General features: G+C 35.8%; 1 protein-coding gene across 4 annotated transcripts; it reads left to right on the top strand.

The window, feature by feature from the left end:
- Positions 1–1,199: 1,199 nt before the first annotated feature.
- Positions 1,200–25,062, top strand: LOC100246400 (uncharacterized). 4 transcript variants are annotated; one of them, XM_059737987.1, is made up of 16 exons: positions 1,295–1,705; positions 2,759–2,914; positions 3,135–3,251; positions 3,372–3,456; positions 9,826–9,934; positions 10,064–10,131; positions 10,225–10,350; positions 10,441–11,095; positions 11,213–11,543; positions 11,860–12,060; positions 12,167–12,227; positions 14,416–14,529; positions 14,674–14,787; positions 14,916–15,022; positions 24,078–24,153; positions 24,749–25,062. In XM_059737987.1, exons 1-15 carry the CDS (start codon positions 1,620–1,622, stop codon positions 24,112–24,114), a joined length of 2,367 nt encoding a protein of 788 aa, XP_059593970.1. In that variant the 5' UTR covers positions 1,295–1,619; the 3' UTR covers positions 24,115–24,153; positions 24,749–25,062. The 4 variants fall into 4 exon arrangements, with proteins under 4 accessions (XP_010652436.1, XP_059593970.1, XP_010652438.1 ...); XM_010654136.3 differs by having other exon boundaries at positions 2,753–2,914; XM_010654134.3 differs by having other exon boundaries at positions 1,200–1,705; positions 2,753–2,914; positions 10,441–11,543.
- Positions 25,063–25,896: the final 834 nt, after the last annotated feature.

Genomic DNA, 25,896 nt, shown 5'->3' with positions numbered 1-25,896 from the left:
ATTCCCAGTGGCTAGTAGCCAATTTGATCGGTTGGTCAATTAATTGACCTCAAACCGTGTCTACTAATTAGTTTAGATTCCACACTCCTAGAAAGTGACTCCAAATTTCATTATTTTGTAAGCTTGAATCCTAGTTTATCTTATATTCATTTGAGCTTAAGCTTTTATTAGGATTTTATGAGTTTAGTTCTCAATCATTTTGCATAACCTTTGTGAGGTGAGCTTAAGTATGTGATATCACTTGAGGGAAAAATCTAGGGTATCACTTTGTGTTTACCAAGTATGGGGTATCACTTGTGGAGTTCAAGAGTAAGGCATCTCTTGTAGAAATTATAAGTACTCATTAGAGCTGGTCAATCAATTGTAATGCTTGGAGGCTTGTGTTGGAAGCATTGGATTAGTGAAACCCTCATTCTATTAGGAACTTAAGAAGAGTAGATGTAGATTGAATTGCATCGAACCGCTATAAAAATCTTGAGTTTGTATTCGTTTTTCCTTTCCTGATTCTATATGCAATTGGTTTGCTATTGTATCTATGATTTAATTGCATATAATTATTACTTGCATTCATATAGTTTAAATTTGTAAAAATGACCATCATCTTATTACAATGCCTCAAGATAATTACTTTAGGTTGATAAAGTGAAATGGAAAATAATTTTTAGAGAACAAGTAAGAGTTGTTTTCAACAATTTTTAAAAACAAAAGAAAAATACAGGTCCGTTTGTTCATGTTTTCTAAAATTTGTTTTTAAAAACTATTTTTTATTTTTTAACTCAAAACCAATTTTAAAAACAAATTTCAGAAAAAAAAAAAACATGACCAAACAAGCCTTAAGAACTTGTTTAGCTTTGTGATTTAAAAAATGGAAAACTGTTTTTAAAATTTTTTTAATACTATTTGTTAGTTGTTCTCTAGAAACAATTTTAAAAAACAAAGTGAAATAAAAAACAATTTTTAAAGAATAAGTAAGAGTTGTTTTTCAACATTTTTTAAAATAAAAGAAAAATATGGAACTATTTGATTATATTTTTTTTAAATTTGCTTTTAAAAACTATTTTTAAAGTAATAAATAATAAAAAAGTTTGTAAAAACAAATTTAAAAAATTTTGACCTTTAAATTAAATTAAAGCAAAGAGAAAATTATAATAATTTGAACGTGATTAAATAATTGATAACTATATTATTATTGAAGATGATGATCATGCAAATTAAATACTATTCCAATTTTTAAATGATTACGCAATTTTTTTGTAGATTCATAATTTGGGATTATTTCATCCCTTAAACAAAATATTTCTTCATTTTCAAATACTCCCCGGATCGGTCTAGGCTTTGGCTTTCACAACGTGGGGTACACTTTTCTTTCATGGATTATAATTTTCTTGGCAGACAAACAGCCCCCGCTTTCCCCCAATAAAACCGTACCTGTGTTAGAGAGAGAGAGAGAGAGAGAGAGAGAGAGAGAGGAGAGGAGAGAGAGAGAGAGCCCCATTCCAATCTTAAACAAGCCACCCCTCTCTTCCACCCTCACCCTCTATACTGTTTTCTCGCCATTCAAATAGCAATTAGGTTTTCAACAGTGAGACTCTCTGATTGATTCTTGGGTTAGATTCTCCATGAAGCACATGATTGAACGACCTTCGCGGCCACACGATCCTACCGTCGTCTCTTCTTCACCGTCCGGTCCCTCCTCCCATCACAGGTTAGAACAATCTGTCAACCTGCCAGTTGGTTTCGGAGAAACCTGAGAAGAAATTTGATATTTGAATCTACGGGAAATGTTTAAGCTATTAGTCCCCCCACCCACCATTTTGTCAGCGACTAAATAGGGTTCTGCGTGATAATTTTGCTTGAAGAGTGGTTTTTGAAGGGTGGTAGGACTTCTCATGGGTCCCCGATTTGCATTTCCTTAATTCTCTCTTTTGTTTCTGACAAACTGAGAAAAATGAATGGAAATAAACTGAATAATATTGTATTATTGGTTTTTGTTTTGAAAGGAAAAAAATTGGAAAAACCCTGACTAGGGTCTCAAACAAAGAAAAAACCTATAAGGTAATTTTGAGAAATTCAGGTTTCTCTTTGATATTGGGCAAATCATGAAACTTATGTCTATTGGGACATTATGAATTTTGAAAAAGTCCTTGATACAAATTTTGGTTCATAGTGGCAATGTTACTTGTTTGTCCATTTTTTTTTTCACTAATTGGAAGTTTAAATGATTTGAAGCATGATTACCAAGACCATGCTGGAATTTATGACCTTTGAATCTAAGTAGTGTTCCTTTTTGGGTTCTTTAATTTTAAGTGGGAAGAAGTGATTTTTTTTCCTCATTATTTTTTAATTTTGGATTTTCCCTTGTTAGGAGGAATTCCAACATTTCATTTTTTTTTTCTTTTTGGTTAAAATCATCTTAGTGCATCCACAATTCTTTTATGATTTTTGGTGTCCTGCATAAGATTCCTAATCAATGCATTAATTAACTTTCTCGTGGGCAGAACAGCATATCCTGGATCTTGAAAACCTTATAAACCTTAGCAGAGAACTACTGAATTTGACATATTGTAAGGTGGTTTGGCCAAATGATTTGTGGCAGAACTGCTGTGTACTCATTCTGTTATGCTGCATCTTTCACATAATGCTCTCTGTGCTTCTGTTATTAAACCTAGTTCATATTTCATAAAGCTTTCAAGACCATGAAGTTCTCTTTATTGTTAAGTTTCTGAGTCTCTAGTTTTTCATTATCTGTAAGTGGCAGGAATGTCCTTCAATTACTAGCACAAAGAGAGATTTGTCCTCGGTCGAAACAGTTTCCAAAGAGGCTATGGGGAGGATCTTCTGAACAGAATGCTGAGTCCTTCTTTGGGCCCAAAAGTGAAGCAGCTAGAGATGCAAGACGTGGTCTTATCTCATGGTATTAACACTTTTTCATTTTTTGTTGTGGTTTCCATTTTCATAAGAAGGAACATTTTATTTCTGGCACATTATTTGAAAATGAAGGAGCATGCTCTATCTGTCCTAGATGCATGCTGTTTCGTACAAGGTTTTTGCTTCTGTTTTCATACAAGTTTTTTGCTTCTGTTTTCTTTCTTTTTATCTTTCTTTCTTTCTTTTTTGTTCCTTTTCTGTTCTAGGGTAGAGGCAGATTCATTGCAGCATTTATCAGCCAGGTATTGTCCTCTGATGCCTCCTCCGAGGTCTACTATTGCAGCAGCATTCAGTCCAGATGGAAAAACACTTGCTTCCACACAGTAAATTTTAACTTGTCTTTTCTTTTCTTTTCTCTATTTTACATTTTTGCACCGTCTTTTTTATCCGTAATTATGTAGCCAGGCTTCTAACTGTACTCCAATCCTATTTCATACTCACAGTGGTGACCACACTGTAAAGATAATTGATTGCCATACTGGAAGCTGCTTAAAGGTGTTAACTGGTCATCGAAGGACACCTTGGGTGGTAAGTCTGAGTTAAGAACATATGCATCAAGCAGTCTTTATTTGCTCCTTATTCTTACATGAAATCTATAATAACTATTGTAGCAGCAACACATAAAATCCTTGTTGAAGTAGTGACACTCCTATGAAATTAGCTTCTCTAAGGAGTTCATTCATTTCAGCAAGGTTATATCCCAATTATTTAGTTTCAGCTATTTTTAACCTTTTTCATCATTTAGCTCATCTAGGCAATATTTATTTTTGGATAGGCAAAAGAGAAATGAATTACTAAGTGCTAAAAAAAGCCACACAAAGAACACAGGAAGTATACAAGTACACTTCAAAGCAAAAAAATGAGAAGGGAGAACAAAAAATTATCCCTCCTTTGGCTAACAACCTAACCAATCGACAAAATTAAACATGGACATGGACATGGACCCTACCCCTAGTACCGCTTTGGTCCATTCTAAAAAGTTACACATAAAAGAGGATTTAAGTGCTTACATTGGTAATCAACATTTTCAAAAGCTATTCTATTTCTCTTTCCAAATAGTTCAAAACAAACAAAGAGATGCAACATTTCAAACTTTCTCTCTCTTCTTTCCAGTGGAACAACCGTGCCAACTTAGTGGTGTTGCTTTGATTAGGGAATGCAACACCCATACCACTCCAAATAAGGAGAAGACCAATTTCCATAATAATCCTACCTTGGAAGTGAAGGAGGATGTGGTCACTAGATTCCTCCTCGCCTTAAAAAAAAATAAAAAATGTTGACAAACATCCAACCTCTTCTTTTCATGTTATCCATAATTAAAATCCCTTTCCAAGTTGCTTTCTAAACAAAAAAAAAAACTCATTTTTATTGGAGCCCATGAATTGGGAAAGACTCTACACTCCTCTGAACCATTCCAAAATAAAAGGTTTATTGGAAATATTGCCTCCCTTTGCAACCATCCACACTACCTTGTCATCTACTTTTCTACTCATTGATTTTCCTTACAAAGAAAGATTTAATATAGTCTAACTCCTAGTGATGGAGTTTTCTTTAAGAAACATGGGTTCTAGTCCCCCCATCTTCAGCCTGCTCCCATGCATAAAAATCCCAAGCATCCTTTAAAGTTGCTAGAGCGAACAGAGATGGGAAAGAGGTCCTCATAAGGGTGTCCCTATACCAAATTTCCTTTCAAAATCTGACCCTTCTTCCATTACCCACAACAAAAGAAATTTTACTTTTAAAAGCACCTCACTCTCTCCTTGTGGCATTCCACAACCCTATGCCATACCCTCTTTCATCTCCAAAGAGCACCAACCCCCCTCTTCTTCCCCAAATTTGCCCATGATTACTTGCATCTGCAAGGGCTCCTTGTTTGACATGAACCTCCAACACCACTTGCCTAGAGAACCTTGTTCAATTCCAAATGCTTAACCCTTCTTCTTTCTTTAGCTTACAGACTTTGACTCTTCACCAAGTGTGGCTTATTTTCCAGAGACCCTCCTCATAGAAAGTTCTTTTGAATTTTTTCTAGTCTACGATGCACTCCTCTTGAAATAACAAAAAAGGACATGAAATAAATGGGAAGACTAGACAAAGTATTTTTTATTAGAGTCTATGACAATCATCCCCCTTAACCCCCCAACCCCTCCCTTCTTTATGATAAGTATTGTCTTTTCCACCTTGCAAGCCTTTTCTGAAACCCCCTCGCTCCCTTCCCTAGTTTTCTTAAAAAGAAAGCTAAGAGCCTCCATTCTCATAACAAATAAATAAGGAGGATTAGGGTCTCTTTGCCTTAACTCTTTAGAGCTATGAAAAAAGCCAGTTAAGGTCCCGTTGACAAGTATTGAATATTGAGTTGTTGAAATACACTAATTAAACCACCCGATCCACTTATAGGCAAAACCCATCTTCTCCTAGATTGCTAACAAAAAGCTCCCATTTACATGGACATAGACCTTCTCTATGTCGAGCTTACATAGAATACCGTTAGACAACCTCAAGTCAATGGTCTCATTTGCAATAAGGATGGTGTCAAGAAGTTGTCTTCCTTGGACAAAGGCATTTTGAGAAGTAAAGAACCCACCCCCCCCCAACCCACCCACCACTTTTTTAAGCCTTTGTGCTAGAACTTTCTCCAATAATTTGTACAAGCTCCCCATCAAGCTAATAGGCCTTACTTTTGCTCCGCCCTTTTTTGGGATTAAGACCATAAAAGTGGCATTCAAACTTCTCTCACATAACCCTTGTTCATAGAATTCCCCAAAGAGATCCATCACTTCTTTTTTAACAAAGTCCCAAAACAGATGCCAAGAATCAAACCTGGGGCTTTGTTGCTATTGAAAGCTGAAAGAGTTGAATACCTAGCCTCCTCCAAACTTAAAGTCTCAAAGGACAGCCCCTTAATACTAGGTCTCCAATCACCTAACAAATTCTAGGCAATCACTTTGTTAAATATTTTTTCCCTAGGGTGGCAGTTCTCGATCATGAAAATCTTTAGCCAATAGTTTGCTGCAAATTTATTTCATTCAAAGGTTATATATATATAAATTCTTATAATGTAAAGTGCTCCATATTGAGAGTAAGTATATATGGGTAAACGAAGTAAACTACGGCTTAATGACCTCAAAATTTATTCTTGGGAGAATCTAAGTAATGTATGACTGTAAATTAGAGAAATGGCAATTGCCTATTGAATTCACCTTCATTGGTAGCAAGGTAAAAAGAGTAGTTTGTGAATGGTGAAACCGAAATTTGGCTTAATGCTCTTGAAATTGTGAGAGTATTATTGGACCTTCCTTTCATTGACCTAAACTTCTCTGATTTACTTATTACTGCGGTGAAGTACTACTTTGAAAATTTCTGCAGATCTCTTCTTTCTAATGTTGTAGCAGTTGCTTCTGTTTCCTTGTTTCTCGATAGATTCTTAAGTTTGAACAGGATTTCTATCTGCAGCTTGTGTGTCCTATGATGCTCTACTTGAGTGTATTTTCCATGTTTCCTGACCACTTATAATAGTTACTATCACATGTGTTAATGTATTAAATATTTAATTTGAACTTCAAATTCCCGATCCATCTCTTGGTGGTCCTCTGTTCGATTCTGGAATATCTTGTTTACCCTACATCCATGTTCTATTTCTTGATTGGTTTTCTATTTGAGAATATGTCTATCTAAAACTGATTTGTAATTTTAGGGGTCTGGCCTGTTAAATTTTTTGCCTTTTGATATCTGTAGTTTTCCTCAAATGGTCTATGTGCCATCAAACACATCATCCTGGAATCATCTGGGAAAGCTGATGCATGTGCAAAATCTTATAGAGCTTTCTTAACAAATTTTAACTAAAGGGGATCCCGATTGGGCCTTTTATACTGCTTCAGTCTTCGAAAGTTTTGTTTTTGAATGACCAATAAATGTATTGATCTGTCATAGAGATATTTATTAATTATTATTGCGGCATCCTTAACGAGTTCAATGCTTCCAGTATGATAAATTCAGTTTGATGTTTCATTAAATGTGCCAATAGATTAGGGATGGAAGGATTCTATAAATAAAAAGATTATGCAGAAAGGAATGCAATGAAAGTTGGATTCATTATGAGAATGACACTGAGCTCCTACCATCTTCTTCTAGATAAGCTCCTGATACTCTTAATGTATGTGTAATAGAACTTGGTGGCACTGCCGTGTGATCAATCTCTAGATCCTGTTGGTTTCTTTTTCTTGGCGATTTTGGCGAACTTAATGGAATTGAATATTTGTGGAAGTACATTTGGGTTGTTTTCCAAGATTTTTGTGGAAGATGTAATTGCTTGAGCCTTTGAGACATAATGTTCATTAGTCTCTCTCAGCTTGGGTAAAACTCCTAACATGAGCATAGATGCTACTGTTAATAGGGCTTGGCCTAGTTAATACCATAAAATGAGTAATCCATGCATCAGATAATCTCGTAATCTTAAGCTACTTTCCTTGATTTGAAGAGTGCAAATGATTGATAGGAAGATTTTTTGGGATCCCTAGTTGACTTTTTTTTTTTCTTTCTTTGGTAAGATCTTTTGTGAATTTTCATTTACTCAAAATTTTGTGATCATGAGAAATGGAAGATTATATATCCTTTTGAGGGGATTTTTATGTTGCAGCTTTCTTAATTTTTGTTGAAATTTCAAAATTTAGGTGTCTTATGCATGGAATTTCAACTATTCTTTTATGGTACGTTTGTAATTTCTTTGTAGCGAAACTTTAGAAAAAGGTTCAAAGTATCGGCCAAGTTTGATATGACTTGGTCAAGTCGTATCCACTTTGGATCTTTTTATGCCGAGTTCGATATTTGATACCATCTTTAACCCAAACTCAACCAAGAATCAATTAAACTGAGTTGACTCGATTGAGATTTTGAGTTGACTCGGTTGAATCCTTCAATTTATCAGAAATTTCTCCAATTAACCCTGAAATCATTCCCCCCCCCCTCCAAATCATAATAAAAGAACATCAAACAACAACTAAAACTGAGAAATCTCTAAAAAAAATAGAGATTCTCTTCAAAAGAAAAGTTTTTCCAGACCTATGACTCTATACCCATGAAGAAGAAGAAAGAAAACATTCTCACAGTGATTGCGGATGGATTGCATCGCCTTTGTGTCAAAGCTTTCATTGTGGTGATTGCCTGATTGGTGAAAAAAAAAAAATCAAATTCTTCCATTGATGACAATCTTTGCATGTTGGTCTTGCCTCTCTTTGCTTCGTCTCCATGGTCTCATTGGTGTGGCATGGGTGTGCTTTGTAGAGGAAGCTAAACTTGGTACACGTCATCAACTACCCTCCTTAGTTTCTCCCTCTCTCTTTGTGTTGTGGTTATTGGTGTTTGGGATAAGGAATTTGAAAAATGTGTTGTGGTTACTAGCATTGAGGATTGGGAATTTGAGGAAAAAGGGGGTGATGTATTATTTTATATAAGAAGGATCTATCATTTAAATGCTCGTTGTCTTATGAATTGCATCAATTTGCCTTATATGCTAATGGTATGGAATTGGTAAAAGAAAAGGTGAAAATTCAATAATTTATTATTGTGGTATGAATTGCATCAATTTAGGTAATATATTATTTTATATAGTAATGGTACCATATATAGTGTATTAATTTATATACTAATTTATTGTTAATAATAAATTGGATATTATTATATCAATATTTTTTTTAACCTTTTAACTATCTTATTATGCGTGTTGTTGATATTGAGCCAAGATGCCGAGACCGATATGCCTTGGAACCCTCTGAGTCAATGATTGATACCATGACTTTGAGCCATGCTTTAGAATATTAGTGCAAGGGGATTTATTCCTATCACATGTGTGTGAAATGCTTTTAGTACAATGTTACGGATATAATTGGGAAGAAAGTTCTTATTATAAAAAAAATTATAATTAGGAAGGAGGTTTACCAATTTAGGATTTAATTGTCATCTCCAGGCATTTTGGAACATTTACCCAAGCTGCTGTACCTTGCTCTATTTCCTCTTGCATTTGCTTCTAGTTTCATCTATAAATTTATCATTGTTAATAAATGCTGCCTTTGGGTGTGCAGCATCTTGTTAACTCTGGTAGTTGCAGATTAGACTCTTACCTTCAGTGACATGCCTCTGTTCCCCTTCTAACCGTGTAGTTTTGATGGCAGAGTGCATGCCTATGTACCTAATTTATTATATATTCTTTTATGCTTTTCAATTTTTAGCTTGGTTTATTTTGTTAGAGTGTTGGATATACATTATGGGCCCAAATTCTAATAATTTAAATTTTTAGAAAAAATGATTGTTTGGCATAGTATCTTAGCTACAAGTGGCAGGAAGTCACGAGTTCAAACCTCACTATATATTTATTTCCCTGACTTATTGACCCCAAAGGAGACTGTTATTTGTTTGCCCACAGGTATGTTTGTCACTTCACGTGTGGATATGGGGCCACACATGATTGAATGTAGTATAGAGCATGATATACATTGTATCTCAACATTTTAAGCTGTTAGGAAAATGGTTGTCCAACACATCTGTTTTTCCTGGTAATCTACTAAGCTGAATTGGTGTGTAAGCCTTCCAATTAGTGATTTCTTGAGATTAAAAGCTCTTAATTCTCATAATTTGGGGGGTTTTGCCGACCACCCACTGGAGTTGATACCTGAGCCTTCTGGTTAGTGATTTCCAGAGGCTACCTTCTCCTAATTCTTCTTGTTGTTTTGGGTGGGGGTAGGGTGTTGGTGTTCAGTTTTGGGAGTTTTTGATAATTGAATTCCATTCCTTTAGCTTGTCAACATGTAATTCTTTAATCTGTTAGTTATTCATGTGGATGAACTATTTTTAATTTTTTTAAAGTCATCAATACCATCTTAAATGCTAATGGAGCTTCTACAGGTTAGGTTCCACCCAGTGCATCCTGAAATACTTGCAAGTGGGAGTTTAGATCATGAAGTTCGTATATGGGATGCAAATACTGCGGAGTGTATAGGATCTCGTGATTTCTGTAATTTCTATTTTCATTCTCATTCCGGTTGCTTTGTTGATGCAATCCAGACACACACAAACACAAACACACACTAAGCATTTAGTTATGCCTTATGTGGTGAATTTGATCTCTATCTGTTTTCACCAGATCGCCCTATTGCTTCTATTGCTTTCCATGCCAAAGGAGAACTGCTTGCTGTTGCTTCAGGGCACAAGGTATGATATGTGATTTCAAACTTTATTATATCCTAGTTCATGGGTTTTGGTTTTGTAGATTTCATGGCACTGACATTTGAAGTCCTGTTTCAGCTATTCGTATGGCACTACAGCAGGAGAGGGGAGACTTCGTCACCAACCATTATATTGAAGACAAGACGTTCACTTCGTGCTGTGCATTTTCATCCTCATGGTGCTCCAGTTCTCTTGACTGCAGAGGTGATTATTGTTATTATTTTTTTTTGAAGTATTGGATTTGATTCTTTACTTGTACTGTTGAATGCGTTACATTAATGGACTGATATGCAGGTCAATGATCTTGATTCTTCAGATTCTTCAATGACAAGAGCAACATCTCCGGGTTACTTGCACTATCCTCCTCCTGCAGTATTTTTGGCAAATATTCATTCTAGTGACCGTCTTAAGTTGGCTTCCGAACTGCACCTTGCATCCTTACCTTTCTCATTCATTCCTTCATTTGCAAGGGATGATTCAAGAATAGATTTGTATCACACTGATAGGCCTACTGGTTCAACCAGGGTACAAATGGGTTCTTCTGGTTCAGTGCAATTTCAAGCAGATGCAAATGCAGCTGGCCAATATGATTATATGGTGTTTCCCATGGAAACTTCTCCTGTTTTGCCTTCTTGCTCAAATCCTAGTACAGAAGGTACACAAATTAATTGTGTCCCTAATGGAATGGAAAATGGTATTCCGGACCCCAAAATGGATGCCATGGATTCCACTGAAATGCAACCTGTGGAACAAAACCAGCACAGAAGCTCTGCAAACCTAGATACTTTCAGTGGTGCCAATAGTGCATCACGTGGAGTTCCTGGGCACATATCTAGTCTGCCAGAGTCCATCGAGTTTGGGCATCTGCATCAGTTTTTACCTTGTAGAGGCCCAAAATATTGGGAATTACCTTTTCTGCAAGGATGGTTAATGGGTCAAAGCCAAGCTGGTGTATCTCCAATGCTCTCTCTTAATGGTGCCTCTCATGAACATTCATCTCAAAATCTTGGAATGGGTTCTGCCATCTTGAATCCTGATTTGTCTACTTCTAACATTGAGGTTCCAGTAATTTCTCCAGCAATGGCAGGCAGCATCAACTTACCTGGGGTAGCTGGAAGATCTGGCCAGCAACAACGTTTTTCGCGCTCCCACTTGATTTCAGTATCTGAATCTGTGGAACAAGCTGCATCTATTAATATCGCACATGAAGGAAGTGATACTCCACCCATCATGAGTAGAATCCAGTCTGAACTTGCTGCATCATTGGCTGCAGCAGCTGCTGCAGAGTTGCCTTGCACCGTAAAGCTAAGAATATGGTCACATGATTTAAAAAATCCTTCTGCTGTGCTCAATGCTGAGAAGTGCCTCTTAATCATACCACATGCTGTCCTTTGTAGGTATGCCTAAAATTTATGGTATTTTGCCTTTCGTTTTTTAAGCTTTCTCCGGTGCTTTTAACTTATCTTGGCATTTTGAAGATCATCATCTCGTTTAGACAAATGAAACCATTTGACATGCTTTAGCATGTGCACATGTGATATTAGTTGTTGTGGGTTATATATATTCTTAATGGTAGTTCCCTGGTCATAAAATGCTTATCTTGGTCAAATGAAATATCAAGTATTTGCATTTCATAAAATTTCTGCCTAGCCTGTCATCCTTGATCCTTGTTACTTATGGTTTAGCATATTTATGACACAACTGTGATTCCAGTGAAATGGGTGCACATTTATCACCTTGTGGGAGATTTTTAGCTGCCTGTGTTGCATGTGTGCTTCCTCATTTGGAAGCTGATCCTGGATTGCAAACACAGGTTCAAGATGCCATAGGGGCCTCAACATCACCCACTCGACATCCAGTCTCAGCACACCATGTCATGTATGAGCTTCGGATCTATTCACTAGAGGAGGCAACGTATGCTTCAGACCCCTTGCCAATTTTTCTTTTGCATTCAAGTCTTTTATAATTCATTCTATGCAATGCTCATTTTGTCCATCCAATGCTTATTCTACTTGTACAGTTTTGGTACAGTACTTGTTTCCCGAGCGATTAGAGCTGCTCATTGTTTGACTTCAATTCAGGTTTGTTGTTTTTAATATATTATAGGGACTCCTATATTATTTATCTGTTGACTGGTTTTAGGTGCCATGTTTTGGCTTATTTTGACCTATTTTTTGTTATGATATAGAATCTTGTCTTCTTATTTGCCATGGCTGATGTATTAAAGAAGGCTAAATTCCACAATGGTTTTTTGGTTGAAGTTAAACATTTAACTGAAATCATTCAAAACAACAACAAGAATAATGACTATTATTACTGTATACATTTTATTTCTCTGTGAGTGTGAGAGTGTGTATATACATATATCTTTTTATTAAACCAAGACACTAGTTGGTGTGCCAAGCAATTCATATCGACGCATTTCTTTGTTTCTGATTAAGAAAAAAAATAGTTTCCAAAACGATTATGAACATGTCAAATTAAGGAAAAATATAAGACATTATTTTCAAGACATTTAAACTATGATGAAGTTGAAATTAGTAAAACAAACAGTTCTTTTTGCCTTTTGGTTTCCTTTGTGCACACTTTGTGTACTTATGTGCACTTTCTTGCTAGGTGCATTTAATAATATTTTTTCTTGCCTATTAGGAAAGGAAAAAATAAGTAAAACAAACAGTCAACTTAGTGAGCTAATATATATTTGAAAAACCTTCCATTTTCTAAATATTCTCCACATAACCCAAACCATGCATGACTTATCAAGCAACTGCTCAGTCTTTTTCCTCTCCCTCTCCCTGAACTTTCCTAACCTAGTATGTTATTTACCTTCATTATCCTTTTGCAAATTGCTTATCTGTTTTTTTGTAAAGTCAATTCTTTTGGGCAATCTTCTATAAGTAGTAAGGTTGTTCATTCTCTAACTTCTTTGACACTTATATTTATCCATATTTTTTTCAAATTCTATTTATATTCTTGTTAGACAACCAATTTTCTTAAAAGCTTAAACTTATAGGATTTGGGCCCACAATTTATATCATGCATTCTAACATCCTCCCTGTTATGTGTGGCCTCATTCCCACACAAGGAGAGGCACAGAGGTTTGTAGGTATATAACCATAATCAATCTCTTTTGATCTTATACGTAGGCTTAATAAAATTGAGAAAATAAATATTACGTAATGAGGCTTGAACACATGACCTCTCTCCAAACAAGGCTTTGATACCATGTTAGACAATCAATTTTCCTGAAAGCTTAAACTTATAGGATTTGAGCCTACAATTTATATTATGCACTTTAACAATTCGAATTTAAAATGTTGACTAAGAATAGAGCTAATAAGCATATTCGATTTTTTTTTTTTTCAAACATCATAAATATTGGGATTATTGCTTTTGAAAAAGTAAATTGCTAGAGTAATACATTTTTTCTTAAACAAGAGAAGCAACATTCTTTACTCTTTCCATTAGAGATAATAATTAGTTTCTTATATTTTGTCTTGCACATGCAAATGTGTGTGCTTGATGACTAGTTTATGCATATTGGCGGTCTTCTATTAAAATATTAAAGTTATATTTAGCCTATCAAAATATCTGTCTCCCTCTCCCTCTCTCTCAATTTAAACATAGACCATTATGTCTAGGATGTCTCTGATTAAAAAAGATGATTTTAAAATTATACTAATGTAAATGTTTTTGGCCATGTCTGCCATATGCTGGAAACTGCCATGGTTCCTTTACAAAGATGTACATGTTTTCTGGACAATTTATAGAGGAATTTGAAATATTTTGACACAAGCAGTAGTGATGTTAACCTTAGTGGATTTGGTTGAACCAGAGGCCTGAAAAGGACTTGATTGAAATCTGTGGAAATTTCAAGATGTTCCAACCCAGTGCCTTTTCTGAAATTGTTTCCATAGAATCTGGATAACTTGTTGAGTATGCTGGGTTTGTTCTGATAGTTAATGCATGTATTATGACGGAATTTGGAAGTAGTGTTGCTTTAAGATTTTTGTTGTTGATTGATATTTTGAAACCTGATCCACTTCATGTTTTATGTCTATTTCTTTAGTTCTTTTTACTAGGTCGATGCCAAACTTATACTGGGGTTGCAGCCCTTTTTTCTGAGCATGTTTTAAATTTTTATTACTTGCCTATCTGAAAAAATGTCAAAACTTATAATAAACTGTTCAGGCAAAAGCCAATATTCATATCACTTTTATTTGGTAACTATATTGTGGAGACTTCTTATTTTGATTTTCTTACATGCAGTTTTCTCCGACATCTGAACACATATTACTTGCCTACGGTCGGCGTCATAGTTCTCTCCTTAAAAGCCTTGTTATCGATGGGGAAACGACATTACCTATTTACACAATTTTGGAGGTAACACTTCAAAATTTTAATAGCATTAGGCAGTAAATATGGTACTGAAGATCTCCAATTGAAGTGCTGGTCAAGTACTTTATTATCTGTTCAAATCTTACTGTTCTGATCTTTCAGGTCTCACAGGCTCTTTTTGTCACTCAGGTTTACCGAGTCTCAGATATGGAACTTGTTAGAGTGCTTCCCAGTGCTGAAGATGAGGTCAATGTAGCTTGCTTTCATCCTTTACCTGGAGGAGGTCTTGTGTATGGAACCAAGGTGTACATCTGATACCGTTTGGAAATATTTTTATTTTTATTTGTTCTCTTCTTCAATAAAATAGAATAATATTAATTTTTTCAGCTTATATCCTTACTTCTGTGTAATTCTTTTGCTGAAAATTGCAGGAAGGGAAGCTGAGGGTGCTCCAATATGATGTTTCTCATGGAATGAACAGTAATGGACCAAATTCCTTCCTTGGAGAAAACTTGGCTGAGTTAGAGCAATATCCAAGGTGTGGTTATATTATTTCTTTCTTCCTTCCTCTATTTTTTTTTTTTTAAAAAAAAAAATTACTTGGATTTTTTTTTTATTCACAAACTATGGGGACAAAATCCAGTTTTTTTAATTGTTGGTCTTTTCCAGACAATCATTCTTTTTACAAATTGACAATTTTTTTTTTTGATAGGAAACAACAATGAATTATATTGAAAAAAGATTTTAAGAAGTACAAAAGAAAGATGAGGAATCCTTTTTCACAAATTGACATTAATGACATAATTTAGAATTATGCCATTATATTTGTTGCTCTTTGATGGATAAAAGATATATTTTTCAATATACTACTAATAATAAGAGAAGGAAAGAAAAAGAAATCTAGAGTAGAACTGATATGAGAGGGAAAGAAAAAAAAAAGGAGGGAAAAAAGAGAGATCTAGAACCCAATCATTTAACAAATGGAAAATGACACTAACCACTCCTGAGGTTTGAAATTATTACTTGGACTTCCCTTCTATTTTCTGATATTACATTGATCTCCTTAATCAGACTTTATCCCTTAACAGAAAAAGACAAATTTGCCTTAATTACCTTGTTGAAGAGTCATCAACTCCAGTTTAATAGAGGTAGGCTGGAGTAGCTAGTAACTTGGATATTAGAATTTTCTGATTACTGTAATGAGCATGAGGGGCTTTGGACAAAAATGGATTGGTTGGATGACATTTTGTATCTTCAGTTTGGGCTTCTTTGTGCTGGTTAATTGTGCACTCATACTGGTTTTTTTCCCCAAGTTTGAGAGGTTTGAAACCAAGGGATCCACTCTTCCCATACCATTCATTCTTGTTCCATAATTGTTTAGTTGCTTCATTTCTAGAGCAGCAGAGGTTTTTTTTTTTTGTTTTTCGTCAAAGGTTTCTAGGTAGAGGGTCCTTGAGGAGGAATTGAAGTTTGGCTTATTCTATTTGTGATGATTCTTTTTTGTTTTTGTTTTTTTTATTAGGAACAAGAGATGTAAATACTAATATTAATGAAAACATGAGAAGGATGAGGAGTTATCCCCACGATTACAAAAAAACTTGATCTTAATATGGATGACCTCCTCTACTATACAAGGAGTCTATGCAGAAGGCTTAGGCTAAAAACATCATTCCTCTCAAGGATCTCCACACCCTTTTTATTTACGCATCGCAAGCTAGTTTAGTTGGATAACTCTTAAAGGAATGCCTTTAAAAGCCTTGGTGCATAAAGCCTAGAAAGAGAAATAGAAGTGAAGTAAATCCCACAATCCCTATGTTGTCCTTCCCCTATCATAAATTTTTTTTGTCATTCTCTCTCACCACATAATCCAAAGCAATGTGTGACAAGCTATTTGCCAAAAAATCTTGCTTTTACTGGAACTCCCCAAACCCCTATATGAAATTATCATCATATCACATATACTCTTGGGTGGAACCCAATCGATCCCAACTTGTTTGAATAGATGGTGCCAAAGCTCTAAAGTCATCAAATAGTATAGAAAGAGATGATCAATAGACTCTCCACTTTGCTTACTTAGAACACACCAATCAGGCCTAAGGAATTTGAAATATCTTCTCAACTGTAGTATATTGTTGGTATTTACCTTCTTGTATATCTCTAACCATGCAAAGACCTTAACCTTAGATAAGACTTTAGATTTGGAGACAAAGAACAAAATATGAAGTATTAGACAATACTATAAAGAAAGATTTGATTGTGAATAATCGTGAAGAAGTCAATGACCATGCTCTCACATCTGGGGTGGATGAATACAAGTGCACACAAGTAAGGGATAATATGAGTCTTTCAAGATCCTCAATCTTTGAATTCGTAAGGTTGCAACGAAAATTAAAATCCTAAGAATATGAAGAAGAACGACCAAAGATAGTTGAAATGGTAAGATTTTTTATTGTGACAAGACCAGATGACTTATTTGAGCTAGCTTCTTATGTGGTTTGAGGCTTGTTCGGGTTTGAGAATCTATTTGGAGAAAAGTGAGCTAATTCCGGAGGGGAGGGTGCATAATATAGATGACTTGGCCTTGGAGTTAGGTTGTAAAGTGGGCAGTCTCCCTTCTCGCCATTTGGGTCTTCCTTTGGAGGCTCCCTTCAAATCTGTGACGGTTTGGGATGGTGTTGAAGAGAGATTTCAAAAAAGGCTAGTCATGTGGAAAAGACAGTTTATCTCAAAAGGGGGGAGACTCGCTTTAATTCGAAGCACTCTGTCTAGCATGCCAATCTATTTCATGTCTCTCTTTTGCATGCCAAGACAAGTGAGGTTGAGATTGGAGAAGATTCAGAGGGACTTTCTTTGGGGTGGTGAGACTCTTGTGCAAAAATTGCATCTAGTAAGGTGGAAATTGGTTTTGCTTGGAGAAAAGGAAAGGTGGTTTGGGTGTGAGAAATCTCTCTCTAATGAATATAGCCCTCTTATGCAAGTGGAGTTGGCGGAATGTCAATGAAAGAGAGGCCCTTTGGAGGCAAGTCATCAGTCAAAAGTGTGGTGAAGATGATGGGGGGTGGCATTCCCACGAGGTGAGTCAGAGGTTCGGTGTGGGGTTGTGGAAATCTATTAGGAAGGAGTGGGATATTCTAAGTAGCAGGTTGGCATTCCAAGTGGGTAATGGGCAGAGAGTGAGATTTTGGAGGGACAAGTGGTGCGGAGATGAGCCACTATATGTGTCCTTCCCTTATTTACCCTTTCTTTGACTAAGGAAGCTTGGGTGGCGGATGTTTGGAACCCTGAAGATGAAGGGGGTGGATGAACCCCTCTTTTCTCTAGGGCATTTAATAATTGGGAATTAGATTTGGTGGAGTGTTTTCTACAAACGATTCAAGCAATTAAGGTTCAGAGAGATGTGGATGATAGAGTGATTTGGACAACTGCGAGATGTGGGACCTTTTCTTTCAATTCTCTCTACTCTATTTTGGAGCCTGGAGATTCTCTTTTGTTTCCTTGTGGGAGCATTTGGAGATCAAGCACGCCACCTAAGGTGGCTTTCTTTGCTTGCAAGGCATCTTGGGGGAAAGTCTTAACTCTAAATCAACTTTAAAGGAGGGGGCACTATTTGGCAAATAGGTGTTTTCTTTGAAGCTCTGAAGTAGAGACGGTTGATCACCTTCTTCACTGTGCAAAGGCTCGGGTTCTTTGGAATCTTCTTTTCTTCCTCTTTGGTGTGTCTTAGGTTCTCTCCTATTCAGTAAAGGAAACCCTTCTTGGGTGGCATGGGTCATTTGTGGGTAAAGCTCATAAAAAGGTTTGACAAACAACCCCTTTATGTGTATTTTGGACAATGTGGAAGGAAAGGAACATGTTAGCATTTGACAATGAGACGTTATCGATTCAAAGATTGAAAATTTCTTTTGTATGTAATCTGTGATCTTGGTCTAGGGTGTTTGTAGATACGAGCCCTATTTCTCTTGTTAGCTTCATTGATTGGTTAAGTTCTAAGTAAGGGCATGTGATTTTTTTCGTTCTTTTCCCTTCCCCTTTAGGCTGAGTCATTAGGCTTTTACTGTATACTTTGACGACACTATTTTTGGTGCTTCATCTTTTCTTTATATTTGGTTTTTCTTTACCTATAAAAAAAATAATAATAAAAAATAAAAAATAAAGATTTTTTATTGTGACAACTTTATAAAGACATGAAAATTGTGAACACAAAGGGTGATCCCGTCCCCACAAATCCTCAAAGCGAGTTCAAATGAGTGTAACTTGAAAAAACCCTAGAACACCTGTGCAATGTGACCATCTAACTGTAATGTTAACATTTCATCCATTAGGACATGTCCCATAAATACTTAAAATAACCTGATCCTAAAGGCCAAAACTTTGCCTATGGAACCTCCAAAGTCATTTCCCTAAGTAAGCACAATTCCTCAAAGAGATCAACCTAAGTCCCAGACCTCCTTACTCCTTAAGCTTACACACTAAGTCCTAACTAATGAGATGATCTTTTCTACCCTATTTAGCTCTTGACCAGGGAAAATTCCTTTGCAATTTCTCAATTTCAGACACTACTGACGTTGAAATCTTAAAGAGAGATAAGACATAGTTAGGGATATGGAACAAATATGTCTGAATTAGAGTGATTCTACCTCCTAGAGGCAAAAAAAAAAGTCTTTTTTCATCCATCCGGCCTCCTTTAAGCTTTGTCATTCATTAGGTCCCAAAATGCAACTGCCTTTAGATTCCCCCCTAATGGAAGACTTAAGTAAGTGAAAGGCCAATTTGAGACTTTGCATTCAAGCATTGAACCGAAGCCAACTTGATAATCAAATCTTGGCTTATGTTAATTCCATATAGAGCACTCTTGTCTAAATTGATCTTTAGTCTTGATAAATTCCTAAAGCAATAGGATTAGTTTAAGGTTTTGCAGATCTTCCATAAAAGGTCTAGAGAAAAAGATGGTATCATCTCCAAAAAGATGATTCTTTTTTGTTTTGTGAGGCTGATAGGGGGTAGTTGCTTCATCTTCGATGGAATCGTTTGTGCTTCAAGGCAATCTAGGGCCTCAAAGTTAATCTTTACAAAGGTGACATCACACAAGTGTGCAAGGTGGAGAAGGTGCATTAGTTAGTTTCATGGTTTGGTTGGAAAGTAGGCTGGTTACTAATTATTTGGGTTTGCCTTTCAAAGCCTCCTTCCTAGGACCTGGTTGAGGAAGGATGATAGAAAAGATTGACCTCTTAGAAGTGGTATTATTTGTCTAAGGATAGTAGGATGACACTCATAAAAAGTACCCTCACTAGTCTCCTATCTACTTCATGTCTTCTTTTCTGGTGCCAAGGAGGATCCGTTGTAGACTCAAAAAGATTCAAAGACATTTCCTGTGGGAAGGGGAGATTACTTGAAATACATTCCTTCAGAAAAGGATGGAGGAATTTCCTTTCCCAAACTAGCATTTTAGTGGGACATGGTTGTAGGGCCAAGTTGGGAGGTAGTATAAAAGAATATCTTGACATTAAATCGACTTATTAGATAAGAGTAGACTCTTACTACTTGGTGTTGCCTTTGGAAGAAAAGGGAGGAGATGGCTAATCATTTTTAATTCATTGTTATTGGACCTCTCACTTGTGGTCTTTAATGTTCTCTCTTTTTAGGGTGTTTGGGATCTCCCTTGAGTTTCTAGGGATGCCTTACTAGGTTGGTGCAGTAGCTTCAAGGGAAAGAGTTGCAAAGCCAGTTTGGAAAATGGCTTCATATGTTTGTTCTGGCTAGTGTGAAAAGTGAGGAATAGATGAACTGTTGGAGGTATGGAGAATTTGATTCTGGTTGTTAAAAATCAGTTAATCAACTCTTTGCTTTTATGATCTAAAGGTTCTTTATGTGATGTCAACTTCTTCCTTATAGGTTTTGTTGACAGCTTGGGTTGCTATAGACTGGCATTGTATACATGTGTGTTTTTTTTTTGGTTGGTGTGGTGCCTCTTGTATTCCCCAGCATCCATGGGTTGCACCCCCTTCTGTTTGCCACCTATTTGCTATTAATTTGACCATCAAAAAGAAAAATAATTTTTTTTCTTCCCCAATAACCTTTTTCGTATGCTACCCAAAGCCATATCCCTTTCCCTCATTTTAAAATTCAAATTTCTTTTTTTGAAAAAAGGATGCAACAGCACACACTAGCTGCTGTGCAGCACCCATAGCACAGCAAAGGGAAAATTTTTTCCTTTAGGAAAAAAAAAAAAAAAAAGGAAGGATATTAAAGACCCCAACCCTGTTGGTTGTTGCCTTATTTATCCCAAAATCATAAATCCAACCCCATCATCCTAATTACCAAACCCTTAAAGAAAACATGACAGAGAACAATTGGATGGGGATTGGGACTTTCTTTTTTATTTTGAAGATAATGATAAGGAAGATGAGGAAGATTTTTGTCCTTGACTCATTGTGAATTAGAGCTTTAGAGTTTGATTTCAAGTTGAATTGGATTAATTTGGTGAATATTTTGAAATTAATTAGGATCAATTTGATGTTAATTAGGATTTTTTTGTGGGTTAATTTAAAATTAATTTGGTTAAAGGGTAAATTGGGAATAACCTCAATGCATTCCATTGTCAACTTAACTATAAGTTGTTGCCTGGGGTTGATCCAGTCATTTGACTAGAGCCTCAAGGAAGGGGATCATTATTCTAGGAAATAGAGGGTAGGCTATTTTAATTGACCTTTATAAAACATCAGAGGGTGACTCCACTTTCAAAGTCCTTAGTTGTAAAAACTACTCTCTCATCTCTTTTCCCTCTTTGTATGCCTTAGTGGATTCAAAAGAGGTGTGGGTAGCGGACTGTTGGGACTCGTTGGGGGAAGAGGGGGGCTGGAACCTGCGGTTCTCTAGACCTTTCAATGATTGAGAGGTGGAGGCGGTGGAGAGGTTCCATTTGACCATACAAGGAAAGAGGTTAGTCATTGATTTGGAGGATAGGGTGCTTTGGAAAGAGAATAAGGACAGGAAATTTTATGTTAAATCCCTTTACAGTGCTCTTGAACCTAGAAGTGCAGTTCCATTTCCGAGGAGCATCATTTGGAGCCCTTGTGTCCCCACTAAGGTGGTTTTTTTTGCTTGGGAAGCTTCATAGGGGAAGGTTCTAACCTTGGATCAACTCAAAAAGAGAGGGTGACCCATAGCTAACAGATGTTTCCTTTGTTGTGCTGAAGAGGAGTCTATTAATCACGTTCTAATCCATTGTTCCAAGGCAAGGGTTTTGTGAGAGCTACTATTTGCGATGTTTGGTGTGATGTGGGTCCTTCCACTTTCGGCTAGAGATACCCTCCTAAGTTGGCATGGTTCCTTTATGGGCAAGAAGCGTAGAGAGGCTTGGATGGCAGCTCCACTTTGTTTATTTGGGTCGGTTTGGAAGGAAAGAAACAAGATAGCTTTTGAAAATGAGGAACTTTTGATTCAAATCATGAAATATTCTTTTATTTGTAATCTATGGTCTTGGTCTAAGTTGTGTATAGATGTAGGACCTTTACCTTTAATCAACTTTTTTGATTGGTTGGGTTCTAGATGAGGGTTGGTAAGTTTTTTTGTATCCCCACTTCTTTTTTGTTCTTACCTTTAGGCACCTCTTGTATACTCCCTGCATGCTCTGGGTTGGCCTTTAGGTGCCCTTTTCTCTTAATATATATTTTTTTCTGTGTTTACCTATCAAAAAAAAAAAAAACTACTCTCTCATCATCATTGTGGATTCCTTCCTTACAAAATTTTGCTTCTTGTCCTTCCAAATAGGCTGAAGCAGAGAACTCTTGATCATCCTCTAAATAATTTTTTTGATTCCAGATTTGGAACCCTCATCCCCAAGAATAAAAATTTTCCTTCATCAAATACATTTCATGCATAACAGAAAAAGAAAAATGGATTATCCACTTCCTATTTGATAAGATGATTTAGAACAATATTCATTTCTGGCTGCCTAGTACCATAGTTGTACTCGTAAAATGTATCAATATATATGTGATACATGATGCAATGATATATACACCTTCAACTATTTTCATACTTTTAAGAAAAATCAAGTTCAATTCCTTTTGAAAGAAAAGAATTATTATATTAATTGTTTAAAATGTACAGGAAAGTTAGGAAGTAATCATAAAAGAGAAAGGTAAAATAATCTTACATTGAAAACTATATTTGTTGACATTAAAAATTATATGATGAATAAAATTTTTATGTTCTAAATTTTTTTTTCTTTTTTGGATTTTTTTTTTTTTTTTTTTTTTTTTGACAAACATGAAAAATTACACATACAAGTGTATATGCCTAGTCAGACTTTAGAACTAAAAATATAGCAAAAATTCCAAAAAGCTTATTTTTGTGAATTCATTAGTAAGCCAATGCAATAAACTCATTCTGTTAAATTGAATGTTTTAAAATTCTAGCATTCAATGTTTTCATATGGTCTAGCATAGTTTACCATTTAAATTCGACTATCTTTCAAGTAATTGGTTATATACTACTCTAGATGCTTCCAATATACATGTACGCATATATTTTTGAGATTTATTTATTTATTTTGATGAGAAACAAACATTTGATTATCATGGGTTAAGCTAGTACAAAGAAGGATGATAAATCCTTCCCCCAAGTACAATGACTACATAGCTATGGTCAAAAGTAGAAAAACCATCTACTCTAGATGTTGTTAGATGTGCACATCTAAAATGGTTAAAAATATGAACTCAAGAACTTAGGGGGTAGAAAATCCAACCATAAAAGGAATCAACTGCTTAGCTTCCCATTTTGTTTTCTACTTATTTTTCACTACATAAAAAAAAATAAAAAAAATAAAAAAAACCTTAACAGTACATGAGACGAAAATATAGAAACAATATATGAATTGCAATATGTATCAATTTTCATTAAATTGTATTATATCATGTGTTGTAAGTTCTTAACAACCATACCTAGTACATTAAACAAGCCTGTTGAAAAAGATTTTCAACCAGAAATGCTAGAAGAAAATGGGTCATGGACCCTTGTCTTCCATATTTACTCTTGTAGGAGTCTCATATTAGAAAGCCAAAGATGCTTACAGCACCTGCTTCTCAATTTTGGACAGTTCTCCTAAATATGGCAGCCAAACCGCCCTGCCAGCTATATAGATTCCTCTCCCTGCAGCTCCTAAGTTGTACATGTTTGTAATTTCCCCCTGTCGGGGAGCTCCTCCCTTACTAGAGATTCAGTACCCAGCATGGGTGGTTAGATTCAACTTCCTCCCAAAACCCCTAGTCTGTTGAATCCTATATCACTTACTTCATTAGCATTGGCAGGACAATCAGATTCTGAAGTTTGGGTTCTACTCTCATGATGACTCCCTCATTCTACATTTTTACTTGTTCTGTATTTGAAATCAACCAAAGTTGATTCTTATATGTTTTAATATCTATTGAGAAAATACAACACTGTTTACCTTTAGAATAGTTCATTTTATTTGTTGTCTCGATTCTATCAGAATGATTTTGCTCTTGGCGCGTTTAGGCATGCACAAATTACTGTTATTTGAAGTGAATGGTTTTAAGATTTATCTGATGGTTGCTTCTCACTAAATGCAGGTTCAGACAAATGCTTTCGAATGGAAGAAATCTTTAGTAAAATTTCACATGTGAAGTGTGCAACTCAGCTTCAATGGTACCCTCTCCCAACACTGTTTCTTTGTATCTACACTTACCATAGTCTAAGATATTTTGACTGATTAATTCATATGCCTATTGTCTTGTTAAGTAAAATTTTGAATACAGAAATGGCCTGTTTGCTGTCCAAGAATTCAGTGTGAAGTCATGATTGTGGACAATGGCATTGATTTAGCTTTATGTCGTTGGGGATAGTTTTTTTGATAGGTTGTGTCACTGGGGATGTTGATAATGTATTTACCATAAGGATCTAATTCAAAGGTGTATGCTTCTGAACCTGTTCTGTCTGTTACCAATCCACTCTTTCCAGAATCCTGGGAAGAGTACCTGCACTGATCAATGTTTCAAGATTGTCATGGATCCAAATATCACATTTTACCTAGATTCTTATGTTCATGAAGTTTGGCTAAGAGTGTGATTGGCATTGTTAGAGAGGGAGTTGTAGTTGATTGCTATTGAAGTTTTAAGAGATGAACAGAAGAAATGAGATCTATTGCATCTGTAGCTTCTATTTGTTGGATTTTTCACCCTTCTATGACATATTTTCGCTCTTTGCTGCTTAGTATTTACTTTTTGTAAATTTGGGTTGCCAGGAACTTGTGGATACCTGATTTTGGACATTGCTGCTGTGGGATATCAGTAAACAGGAAGGCCAGATTGAAGTGTGATATGCCAAAATGTACAATATGATGATGCTCCCAGTTGCATTTCTATTTTCCTTCTTTTTTTTCGGGTTTTGTTGTTTGAGTAGTGAGAAACTATCCGTTTACTCCCATGAGGAAATTCTCCAGCAATTGGGGCTCTCAAATCCAACATTCTAACAGATGCATCCATGTAACTTTACAAAATATATGAGCTGTATATCTGCAGTAATGGCAGTAAATATTTTTAGTTTTTGTTTGAGCCACTGAAAGCACAGAACAAAAAGTAAAGATGATACAGAAGATCACCCTGATTTTTGGTGATTGCTGGGTCTGTCTTAGATGCCCACCCTTCACTCAGCAGTAGAGGAAGCCCCTACACCAGGGACTAGGGTTTATTAGGTGGGGCTCTAACCACTTTTATATCAACATGATCATTTAAAATACTCTGTGGATTCATGATACCAAAAGCATTATAATATGGAAGGAATATGAATACCAACAAAATCAATAGATATGTATAAGTATTTTATTTCATTTATTGGAATAGGGTTATAAGTAAATATATATTTATATTAGAAATTTATTCATTTTAGTGGATTAATGGTAAGCATTTATAATATTTTATTGCACCATTTTAAAATAAAAAATAGCAAAAAAATAAAAAAGAATAATGAAAAATTCAATGCAAATTTTCTACAAGACAAGTACAAAATTTTGTGCAAATCTCCAAGGTTTCACTTCTACCCCCTTGCCCCACACACCTAAAAAGTAAACCCAGAAATTAAAAACATCTGTTTGGAAAGTTGGAAACCAACAAAATGGAAAGTCATCACATTCACACACCCAGCGAAGCAGACTCCAAAAAGTGGGAGCCCACCCCTTACCAAAAGTACAAACCCTAGCCTTTCAGGCTAGGACACTTGGTATATTCCTCCCCCCTCCTCCCTCACATTTTTAATGTTTTACAACTCACCTACCTAATCCAAACCAAACACACCCTCCATCTTCCCTTGATTTGTGGGCTTGCCCTACGGAGAGAAAGGTATCCTATCCTCATTCCTCAATACAAAAATATCAGGGGCTTGACCAGTCAAAGC

This window comes from Vitis vinifera, chromosome 7 (genome assembly GCF_030704535.1).
Source record: "Vitis vinifera cultivar Pinot Noir 40024 chromosome 7, ASM3070453v1".
NCBI lineage: Eukaryota > Viridiplantae > Streptophyta > Magnoliopsida > Vitales > Vitaceae > Vitis > Vitis vinifera.
Note: the sequence above shows the minus strand (reverse complement) of the source record. Positions and strands in the feature narration are given on the sequence as shown.

What these genes read in the sequence shown, in the direction of transcription:
- LOC100246400 (XM_010654134.3), top strand. Translation starts at nt 1,620, where the DNA reads ATGAAGCACATGATTGAACGACCTTCGCGGCCACACGATCCTACCGTC. An exon ending in GGTCCCTCCTCCCATCACAG is followed by an intron (nt 1,706 to 2,752) that starts GTTAGAACAATC and finishes ATTATCTGTAAG; the next exon opens with TGGCAGGAATGTCCTTCAAT. An exon ending in TATTCACTAGAGGAGGCAAC is followed by an intron (nt 12,061 to 12,166) that starts GTATGCTTCAGA and finishes CTACTTGTACAG; the next exon opens with TTTTGGTACAGTACTTGTTT.